The 12323-nt window shown below is 47.0% G+C and overlaps 1 protein-coding gene across 1 annotated transcript in view; it reads left to right on the top strand.

Moving 5' to 3' along the window:
• Positions 1 to 11992, top strand: part of LOC135551560 (platelet-derived growth factor D-like) — an 83335-nt gene extending 71343 nt beyond the window's left edge. The window contains exons 6-8 of the mRNA XM_064982768.1: positions 15 to 222; positions 6439 to 6653; positions 11620 to 11992. Of these exons, the coding sequence (XP_064838840.1) occupies positions 15 to 222; positions 6439 to 6653; positions 11620 to 11754 (558 nt within the window). The 3' untranslated portion in view covers positions 11755 to 11992. The remainder of the gene's footprint in view (positions 1 to 14; positions 223 to 6438; positions 6654 to 11619) is intronic.
• Positions 11993 to 12323: the final 331 nt, after the last annotated feature.

Consider the following 12323-nt stretch of genomic DNA (forward strand, 5'->3'; position numbering starts at 1 on the left):
CACCCTTCCTCCAGGAGGACAGTCTGTCAGTGTTGGCCCCAGTGGTGACTGGTGTTCCTCTGACAGCAGCGGCGTTGGACCAGACCATAGCAGCCTTCAACACAGTGGAGCAGCTCCTCCGCCACCTCAACCCTGACAGCTGGAGACAGGACCTGGACAGCTTGTACAGAGAGACAGCTATGTACAGACCCCGGGCCTACCAGCACAACAGACAGAACAAGAGTAATAACATACTGGACATGCGCACACACACACGGACACACACACACGGACACACACACACGGACACACACACACAGGTGCTTGCACACACAAAGAAAAGCCATGTCAATGGAGTACATATTGTGGTCTGTGCTTCACTGAAGGGAGACATTGATAACACACACAGCCTTCCTCCTTCCCTTGCACCAACACTGCGTGTGCAAGTTTCTTAGTCAGCCAGTAGAAAACCTTCAAGGTGACCTTGGGAGTATGAGAGAAGTTAAATGTTCACCCAGCTCTTATAGAGAGACTTGGGCTTCACGGCAAACGTGTGTGTGGTGGAGGGGAAGTTTCTCTGTTGCTGCTTGTTGTAGTTGGTCAGAGGTAAACATGTATCTTTCCTCCCTCTCAGAGACAACACGTGATGTGTCAAACGCTGTGTTCAACAGACTGGACCAGACACATAACAACACTGTGTTCAACAGATTGGACCAGACACATCACAATACTGTGTTCAACAGACTGGACCAGACACAACACTGTGTTCAACAGACTGGACCAGACACAACACTGTGTTCAACAGACTGGACCAGACACATCACTGTTTTCAACAGACTGGACCAGACACAACACTGTGTTCAACAGACTGGTTCAACAGACTGGACCAGACACATCACTGTTTTCAACAGACTGGACCAGACACATCACTGTTTTCAACAGACTGGACCAGACACATCACTGTGTTCAACAGACTCACTGTGTTCAACAGACTGGACCAGACACAACACTGTGTTCAACAGACTGGACCAGACCAGAGACCACACATCACTGTGTTCAACAGACTGGACCAGACACATCACTGTGTTCAACAGACTGGACCAGACACATCACAACACTGTGTTCAACAGACTGGACCAGACACATCACTGTGTTCAACAGACTGGACCAGACACATCACTGTGTTCAACAGACTGGACCAGACACATCACTGTGTTCAACAGACTGGACCAGACACATCACTGTGTTCAACAGACTGGACCAGACACATCACTGTGTTCAACAGACTGGACCAGACACATCACTGTGTTCAACAGACTGGACCAGACACATCACTGTGTTCAACAGACTGGACCAGACACATCACTGTGTTCAACAGACTGGACCAGACACATCACTGTGTTCAACAGACTGGACCAGACACATCACTGTGTTCAACAGACTGGACCAGACACATCACTGTGTTCAACAGACTGGACCAGACACATCACTGTGTTCAACAGACTGGACCAGACACATCACAACACTGTGTTCAACAGACTGGACCAGACACATCACTGTGTTCAACAGACTGGACCAGACACATCACTGTGTTCAACAGACTGGACCAGACACATCACTGTGTTCAACAGACTGGACCAGACACAACACTGTGTTCAACAGACTGGACCAGACACATCACTGTGTTCAACCGACTGGACCAGACACAACACTGTGTTCAACAGACTGGACCAGACACATCACTGTGTTCAACAGACTGGACCAGACACATCACTGTGTTCAACAGACTGGACCAGACACATCACTGTGTTCAACAGACTGGACCAGACACATCACTGTGTTCAACAGACTGGACCAGACACATCACTGTGTTCAACAGACTGGACCAGACACATCACTGTGTTCAACAGACTGGACCAGACACATTACTGTGTTCAACAGACTGGACCAGACACATCACTGTGTTCAACAGACTGGACCAGACACATCACTGTGTTCAACAGACTGGACCAGACACATCACAACACTGTCACTCACCTTATTGTCTTGTCCTTTATTTCTTCATCACACTTGTCCCTTCTTATTATTTTCTTTCTCCTTTTCCCTCCTTTTCCCTTCCTCGCTCGCTCTTCCATCATTTTCTCTCTCCACCTGAGGGATCTCCTGTTCCGAAGTAAATAGTTGGGATTGGCTAAGACTCCAACTACTGTCAGCTACTCCTATGTGTGTGTGTTGAGTTTATGTATCTCCGTACAAAGCTAAGTGTGTGTTGAGTTTATGTATCTCCATACAGAGCTTACTGTGAACATCTGTGTTTGTGTAAAAGTGCGTGTTTGTGAATCTAGGTTCTGTATGTGTGTGTGTGTGTGCATCTGTTCGCGTGCACACGTGCGCGCGAGTTTGCATCTGTGTGTGTGTTTATCTGTGTGCGAGTGTGTATCTGTGTGTGTGTTTGTGCATCTGTGTTTGCATCTCCGTGTGTGTGTGTGTTTATCCGTGTGCGTCTGTGTGTGTTTATCTGTGTGTGTGTTTATCTGTGTGTGTGTTTATCTGTGTGTGCATCTGTGTGCATGTGTGTTTGCATCTCTCTCTCTCTCTCTCTCTCTCTCTCTCTGTGTTTGTGTGTCTTTGGTAAGATGGCGCCAATACACACGGCAGTTCTGATTCTAGCTCATTAGCAACTTTGCGTGTGTTATTTCTTACATTATGTGCCCTGAACGTTTTTTGTGTTATTACATACAGTCGGAAATAACTTGTAGATATCAGAGCTACGGTAACTCAGCAGCATTACTACCAGAAAATGGACTTTCCCGAATTAGATCCTTTGTTTGTACCCTCCCAGGCAATTTAACTTATCCCAGAGGCTGCTCCAAGTCTCCACCGGCGGAGAAAAGGTATTTGAAGTGGACTTCTAGTCTGACTCAGGTGGTGTGTACACCATCCACCGCTTTTGATTATATTACTCGCTAATGTTGTCTCTGGACAATAAAGTATATGAGGTCAGGGCAAGGATTTGCTTCCAGAGAGACATCAGGGACTTTAACATACTCTGTTTCACTGAATCATGGCTCTCTACGGATAAACTGTCCCCGTCCATACAGATAGCTGGGTTCTCAGTCCATCTCTCTCCAGATATGCTGTCCCCGTCCATACAGCCAGCTGGGTTCTCAGTCCATCTCTCTCCAGATATACTGTCCCCGTCCATACAGCCAGCTGGGTTCTCAGTCCATCTCTCTCCAGATATGCTGTCCCCGTCCATACAGCCAGCTGGGTTCTCAGTCCATCTCTCTCCAGATATACTGTCCCCGTCCATACAGCCAGCTGGATTATCAGTCCATCTCTCTCCAGATATGCTGTCCCCGTCCATACAGCCAGCTGAGTTCTCAGTCCATCTCTCTCCAGATATGCTGTCCCCGTCCATACAGCCAGCTGGATTATCAGTCCATCTCTCTCCAGATATGCTGTCCCCGTCCATACAGCCAACTGGATTATCAGTCCATCTCTCTCCAGATATGCTGTCCCCGTCCATACAGCCAGCTGGGTCCTCAGTCCATCTCTCTCCAGATGTACTGTCCCCGTCCATACAGCCAGCTGGATTATCAGTCCATCTCTCTCCAGATATGCTGTCCCCGTCCATACAGCCAGCTGGGTCCTCAGTCCATCTCTCTCCAGATATGCTGTCCCTGTCCATACAGCCAGCTGGGTTCTCAGTACATTGTGCAGATAGGAATAACAAGCTCTCCGGGAAGAAGAAAAGCGGAGGTGTATGTTTCATGATTAACTGCTCATGGTGTGAGTGTGGAAACGTACAGAAACTCAGGTTCCTTTGTTCTCCCGACCAGTCAGAATATTGGACACAGCCACTCATTCAAGCGTTTTTCCTTATATTTATTTTTTTCTCCATTGTACAATTATAGTGAAGACATCGAAACTATGAAATCATGTAGTAACTGAAAAAGTGTTAAACAAATCAAAACATTTTTTTGGTGTCTAACCGCCTTGTCTTTCTGAGACACAAAGAATGTGAAGGATGATCTCTGCATGTGTGGTTCCCACCGTGAGGCATGGAGGAGGAGGTGTGATGGTGTGGGGGTGCTTTGCTGGTGACACTGTCAGTTATTTATTTAGAATTCAAGGCACACTTAAGCAGCATGGCTACCACAGTATTCTACAGCGATATGCCATTCCATCTGGTTTGTGCCACAATCATTTGTTTTTCAACAGGACAATGACCCAACACACCTCCAGGCTGTGTAGGTACTATTTGAGCAAGAAGGAGAGTGATGGAGTGCTGCATCAGATGACCTGGCCTCCACAATCACCCGATCTCAACCCAATTGAGATGGTTTGGGATGAGTTGCACCGCAGAGTAAAGGAAAAGCAGCCAACAAGTGCTCAGCATATGTGGGAACTCCTTCAATAATCTCTTAAAGCTGGTTGAAAGAATGACAAGAGTGCGCAAAGCTGTCATCAAGACAAAGGGTGGCTACATTGAAAAATATATTATATATTTTGACTTGTTCAACACTTTTTTTGATTCCATATGTGTTATTTCATGGTTTTGATGTCTTCACTATTATTCTACAATGTAGAATTTAAAAATAAAGAAAAACCCTTGAATGACTAGGTGTGTTCAAACTTTTGACTAGTACTGTGTATGTATGTATGTGTGTATATATACATATATACTCCGACATTGCTCGTCCTAATATTTATATATTTCTTAATTCCATTATTTTACATTCAAATGTGTGTATTATTGTGAATTGTTAGATATTACTGCACTGTTTGAGCTAGAAACACAAGCATTTTTCTACACCTGCAATAACATCTGCTAAATATGTTTATGCGACCAATAAGATTTGATCTGTGTGTGTTGTGGCAGTAGCAGGGTTGCTGCATGTCTTTGGTAGGCTTTTCCCACATCACACTCTAATTGGAAATTCAACCTGTGCAGCTGAGCAGAAATGTTCCCTAGTCAGCACCTAGCTTTGTTTTCATTCACACACACACACACACAAACACACACACACACACACACACACACACACACACACACACACACACACACACACACACACACACACACACACACACACACACACACACACACACACACACACACACACACACTCTCTCTTGTCTCTCACTTCTGTTTTGTCCCCCACCACCACCACCTGATGGAAAGCAATCTTTATGCTCTCCTCAAGTATGTAATCAAGGAACGCAAAGCTCAATCTCTCCCTGGTGTACAGAACCCAGTAACCCTGCTTACACACTCACATACTGACACACACACTCACATATACTTTACACTTGCACACACTTGCGGTCACACACACACACACACACACTATTAATTTTCTCTGGAGTGTGTGAGTGACATACTCATTCTGTTCGGAGCGCTCTCTCAGAGCCAGTATCAGAGCATTGTTCCACACCACTGCCTTTTGGAGATTACACTCATTCTCCTAGACCACTGACACCCCTACACACACACACATGTCCCCTCCCCTGTTATGCAACATTAGGACAGTATAGGGTCTGTCAGCACGGTGAGAACATAGACCTGCTGTCACGATCCAAGGCATTTCAACATCCGTCCAGCTAACCTGGACGTCTGGAGATGGCTTGAAAACCACCCACTAAGGGCAACAGTGAGCACTTTCACCATCAAGTAGGCGTGCGGTTTGCTAGGGCGTTGTGGGCGTATGCCTCAAGCTCCAGCTACGAGGGTCTTGTTCATTTGACGTTTGGATAAACGTGGTCACACGTCGGAATATGAAGTCAAATTGGTAAAACCGTGAGATCTTGTTGGTCTCAATGCACAATTTCTCACTCTCTGATAGGCTAGTCAGAGCCCTCTCCACAGCACGTACACCCATCTTCTCAGATCTACATGATGAGGAGTTAGGGTTGATGATAGCTGCTCTATAGAAGCTGTTCCATCAGTTTCCACATGGCTAAATGGTGTCCTGATTTAGTCTTCACATGCACGCACACACACACACATACATACATACATACATTATGCTGCCCATAGGGCCTAGTCTGTCTGGTATGCTTGCTAGCACGCTAGCCAACACTCCAGGAATAGTCTGCCTGCACAGACACACTACACATGGATAAGAGCTCTTACTGTCTGTGACACAAACACACCTAGCACCTAGACACAAACACACCTAGCAGACACCAACCCCCCTCTCTCTTCTGTGTTCTTTCCATATCTCTCCTACTCTCATATCTCTCCTACCTACCAGCCTCTCTATTCGCCCCATCCCCTTCTCATTCAGTTCCATGCATTTACATTAAGATGCTTTGTTGAAATTAAACAATGTTGCCAATACAGTTAATTTAAAGGTATTATCTGTAAATACAAATTGCAATCAGCAATCAATGATGTTCTGTCCTCCCCTTCTCTCCCTCCCTCCCTTCTCTCCCTCCCTCTCTCCCCCATAGTTGACCTGGACCGTCTGTATGATGATGTGAAGCGCTACAGTTGTACACCTCGGAACTACTCTGTCAACCTGAGGGAGGAGCTGAGGGCCACCAACGCCGTGTTCTTCCCACGATGCCTACTGGTGCAGCGCTGTGGGGGGAACTGTGCCTGTGGGACGGACAACTGGAACGGCTGTACCTGCAGCCCGGCCAAGACCAGTGACAAACTACACGAGGTACACGCACCATGTTATGTAGTATTAGGAATGTCTGTGGTACGGCTGTACCTGTAGCCCAGCCAAGACCAGTGACAAACTACACGAGGTACACACACCATGTTATGTAGTATTAGGAATGTCTGTGGTACTGCTGTACCTGTAGCCCAGCCAAGACCAGTGACAAACTACACGAGGTACACGCACCATGTTATGTAGTATTAGGAATGGCTGTGGTACGGCTGTACCTGTAGCCCGGCCAAGACCAGTGACAAACCCGTACACGCACCAAGACCAGTGACAAACTACACGAGGTACACGCACCATGTTATGTAGTATTAGGAATGTCTGTGGTACGGCTGTACCTGCAGCCCGGCCAAGACTTCATACGACTGCTGTGTGTTTCGACTTTGGCCGATGCCCAGCTCTTAGTTCGTGTTTCCTTTCTTTTCTATTTGGCCGCTATAGCTCCCACTCTGCTCTTATCAAGACTGGCTGGGCACGTACACACACACACACACACACACACACACACACACACACACACACACACAGACAGACAGACAGACAGACAGACAGGCAGGCAGGCAGGCAGGCAGGCAGGGCAGGCAGGCAGGCAGGCAGGCAGGCAGACAGGCAGACAGACAGACAGACAGACAGACAGACAGACAGACAGACAGACAGACAGACAGACAGACAGACATTATAAATATATCTTATTATAATCCAGCTACCGTATAATCAGAGGGAGAGAGACAGACTCTGGGCCTAGCACCGCATCAGCAATCAGACAGCACCGCATCAGCAATCAGACAGCACCGCATCGGCAATCAGACAGCACCGCATCACCAATCAGACAGCACCGCATCACCAATCAGACGGCACCGCATCACCAATCAGACGGCACCGCATCACCAATCAGACAGCACCGCATCAGCAATCAGACAGCACCGCATCGGCAATCAGACAGCACCGCATCGGCAATCAGACAGCACCGCATCAGCAATCAGACAGCACCGCATCACCAATCAGACAGCACCGCACCGGCAATCAGACAGCACCGCATCAGCAATCAGACAGCACCGCATCAGCAATCAGACAGCACCGCATCAGCAATCAGACAGCACCGCATCAGCAATCAGACAGCACCGCATCGGCAATCAGACAGCACCGCGACCGCAATCAGCAATCAGACAGCACCGCATCAGCAATCAGACAGCACCGCATCACCAATCAGCATCACCAATCAGACAGCACCGCATCACCAATCATCGGCAATCAGACAGCACATCGCCAATCAGACAGCACCGCATCAGCAATCAGACAGCACTGCACAATCAGACAGCATCGCCAATCAGACAGCACCGCATCAGCAATCAGACAGCACCGCATCGGCAATCAGACAGCACCGCATCAGCAATCAGACAGCACCGCATCGGCAATCAGACAGCACCGCATCGGCAATCAGACAGCACCGCATCGCCAATCAGACAGCACCGCATCGCCAATCAGACAGCACCGCATCGGCAATCAGACAGCACTGCATCAGCAATCAGACAGCACTGCAGCACCAGTCTTTCTCTCCTTCCTTTTCACCTGTTCTGTCTTCTCTCTCAATTCTGTCATTGATACATTTTCTGGAAGCATCTGCCTCTTTATGCTGCTTCTCTGTTTATGCTGTAGGGGTTTGGTGTGTGTGAGATAGTTATTTCCTGTCTCCTGTCTCCTACCTGTAGCCTCCCTCTAACACGTTGACCAAATAAGATTAAGATCATATTATTTGTCAATTGTACACAAGGTCCAAACGAAGTTTGACTTCTACTTTATCCCAACCCCTCTGAAAGACGCATGTCGAGGTTGGAGCAAGGGACTGTTATATACACTACCAGTCAAAAGTTTGGACACATCTAGTCATTCAAGGGTTTTTCTTTATTTTATACATTGTATAATAATAGTGAAGACATCAACATTATGAAATAGCACATATAAAATGATGTAGTAACCAGAAGTGTTAAACAAATTAAAATATATTTTATATTAGTCAAAGTAGCGACCCTTTGCCTTGATGACCGTTTTGCACATTCTTGGCATTCTCTCAACCAGCTTCACCTGGAATGCTTTTGGAAAAGTCTTGGAGGAGTTCCCACATATGCTGAGAACTTGGCTGCTGTCTTTCACTCTGCCATCCAACTCATCCCAACCCATCTCAATTGGGTTGAGGTCAGATGATTGTGGAAGCCAGGTCATCTGATGCAGCACTCCATCACTCTCCTTCTTGGTCAAATAGCCCTTACACAGCCTGGAGATGTGTTGGGTCATTGTACTGTTGAAAAACTAATTATTTGGCACTTAAGCCCAAACCAGATGGGACGGCGTATCACTGCATAATGCTGGGGTAGCCATGCTGGTTAAGTGTGCCTTGAATTCTAAATTATTAAATTACAGACAGTGTCACCAGCAAAGCACCCACACATCATCACATCTCCTCCTCCATGCTTCATGGTGGGAACCACACATGCAGAGGTCATCTGTTTTCCTACTCTGCGTCTCACAAAGGAACACAGTGTTTGGAACCAAAAACCTCAAATTTGGAATGTTCTTGAAATTTGTTTTGAAGTAATAATGGACTGTCGTTTCTCTTTGCTTATTTCAGCTGTTCTTGTCATAATATGGACTTGGTCTTTTACCAAATAGGGCTATATTCTGTATATCCCCCTACCTTGTCACAACACAACTGATTGGCTCAAACGCATTAAGATGGAAAGAAATTCCACAAATTAACTTTTAACAAGGCACACCTGTTAATTAAAATGCATTCCAGGTGACTACCTCATGAAGCTGGTTGAGAGAATGCCAACGGTGTGCTGGCTCACCTCTAACCACTAGGGTTAACAGAACCCTCCTGCCGTGTGTGTGAGCAAATTGTGAATATAACTGTTCTGAGGTTTGATACGGGAGGGAGGAGATAACTACAGTGCCTTGCGAAAGTATTCGGCCCCCTTGAACTTTGCGACCTTTTGCCACATTTCAGGCTTCAAACATAAAGATATAAAACTGTGTTTTTTGGTGAAGAATCAACAACAAGTGGGACACAATCATGAAGTGGAACGACATTTATTGGATATTTCAAACTTTTTTAACAAATCAAAAACTGAAAAATTGGGCGTGCAAAATTATTCAGCCCCTTTACTTTTAGTGCAGCAAACTCTCTCCAGAAGTTCAGTGAGGATCTCTGAATGATCCAATGTTGACCTAAATGATTAATGATGATAAATACAATCCACCTGTGTGTAATCAAGTCTCCGTATAAATGCACCTGCACTGTGATAGTCTCAGAGGTCCGTTAATAGCGCAGAGAGCATCATGAAGAACAAGGAACACACCAGGCAGGTCCGAGATACTGTTGTGAAGAAGTTTAAAGCCAGATTTGGATACAAAAATATTTCCCAAGCTTTAAACATCCCAAGGAGCACTGTGCAAGCGATAATATTGAAATGGAAGGAGTATCAGACCACTGCAAATCTACCAAGACCTGGCCGTCCCTCTAAACTTTCAGCTCATACAAGGAGAAAACTGATCAGAGATGCAGCCACGAGGCCCATGATCACTCTGGATGAACTGCAGAGATCTACAGCTGAGGTGGGAGACTCTGTCCATAGGACAACAATCAGTCGTATATTGCACAAATCTAGCCTTTATGGAAGAGTGGCAAGAAGAAAGCCATTTCTTAAAGATATCCATAAAAAGTGTAGTTTAAAGTTTGCCACAAGCCACCTGGGAGACACACCAAACATGTGGAAGAAGGTGCTCTGGTCAGATGAAACCAAAATTGAACTTTTTGGCAACAATGCAAAACGTTATATTTGGCGTAAAAGCAACACAGCTCATCACCCTGAACACACCATACCCACTGTCAAACATGGTGGTGGCAGCATCATGGTTGGGGCCTGCTTCTCTTCAGCAGGGACAGGGAAGATGGTTAAAATTGATGGGAAGATGGATGGAGCCAAATACAGGACCATTCTGGAAGAAAACCTGATGGAGTCTGCAAAAGACCTGAGACTGGGACGGAGATTTGTCTTCCAACAAGACAATGATCCAAAACATAAAGCAAAATCTACAATGGAATGGTTCAAAAATAAACATATCCAGGTGTTAGAATGGCCAAGTCAAAGTCCAGACCTGAATCCAATCGAGAATCTGTGGAAAGAACTGAAAACTGCTGTTCACAAATGCTCTCCATCCAACCTCACTGAGCTCGAGCTGTTTTGCAAGGAGGAATGGGAAAAAAATTCAGTCTCTGGATGTGCAAAACTGATAGAGACATACCCCAAGCGACTTACAGCTGTAATCGCAGCAAAAGGTGGCGCTACAAAGTATTAACTTAAGGGGGCTGAATAATTTTGCACGCCCAATTTTTCAGTTTTTTATTTGTTAAAAAAGTTTGAAATATCCAATAAATGTCGTTCCACTTCATGATTGTGTCCCACTTGTTGTTGATACTTCACCAAAAATACAGTTTTATATCTTTATCTTTGAAGCCTGAAATGTGTCAAAAGGTCGCAAAGTTCAAGGGGGCGAATACTTTCGCAAGGCACTGTATTAGTCAAGTTGTCAGCAAGACTACCACCATCTCATTGTTATTCCATTTAAGTTATTTTCTCTCCACATTTTCTCCTCTCCTCCCCTTTCTCCTCTCCTCCCCCTTTGCCTTTCTCTTCTCCACTTTCTCCTCTCCTCCCCTTTCTCTCTCCTCTCTTCTCCTCTCCCCTTTTTTCTCTCCTCTCCTCCCCTTTCCCTGTCTCTCAACTCTCTGCCTTTCTCTCACCTCTCCTCGCCCTTTCCATTTCTCATCCCCCTTTCTTCCCTGCTTCTCCTCCACATTTCTCCTCCCCCTTTCTCCTCTCCTCTGCTCTCCACTATTCCTCCTGTCCTCCCCCTTTTGCCTTTCCTCCCCTTTCCCCTTCTCCCCGCTCCCCCTCTCTAGGTGTTGAAGTATGCTCCTGAGGTGGGAGGTTATTCACGACGTCAGACAGTTCGTGTCAGCTGGGCCCTAGAGGAGGTCCACTTGACGCACCACGAGCGCTGTGACTGTGTTTGTTCCTCCAGACCACCCCGCTGAGAGACAATGGGACAGGGGGACACAGCTCTGGGACTGTTTATATCTCCATCTCTCTCTCTCTGTAGTGCTCCCCTGCCATCAATCCACATACCAACCATACCACAGCCTTCCCATACCCCTCTTCTGGTCATGAACTGTGCCCTGCCTCCACCCAGCCAAAACCCAAATGTACCCCACTGAGGTATGACCCCCCCCCCACTGCCCGAGCCCCCAACATCTGATCCACTGAGGTATGACCCCCCCCCCCCCCCACACACACACACTGCCCAAGACCCCAAACATGGCTGATCCACTGAGGTATGACCCCCCTCCCCACACTACCGAGCCCCCAACATGGCTGATCCACTGAGGTCTGACCCCCCCCCCCCCACACTCACACACTGCCCGAGCTCCCAACATGGCTGATCCACTGAGGTATGACCCCCCCCCCCCCCCCACTGCCCGAGCCCCCAACATGGCTGATCCACTGAGGTATGACCCCCCCCCCCCCCACTGCCCGAGCCCCCAACATGGCTGATCCACTGAGGTATGACCCCCCCCCCCCCCCACTGCCCGAGCCCCCAACATGG

The sequence above is a fragment of the Oncorhynchus masou genome, chromosome 13 (genome assembly GCF_036934945.1).
Source record: "Oncorhynchus masou masou isolate Uvic2021 chromosome 13, UVic_Omas_1.1, whole genome shotgun sequence".
In the NCBI taxonomy this organism is placed as follows: Eukaryota; Metazoa; Chordata; class Actinopteri; order Salmoniformes; family Salmonidae; genus Oncorhynchus; species Oncorhynchus masou.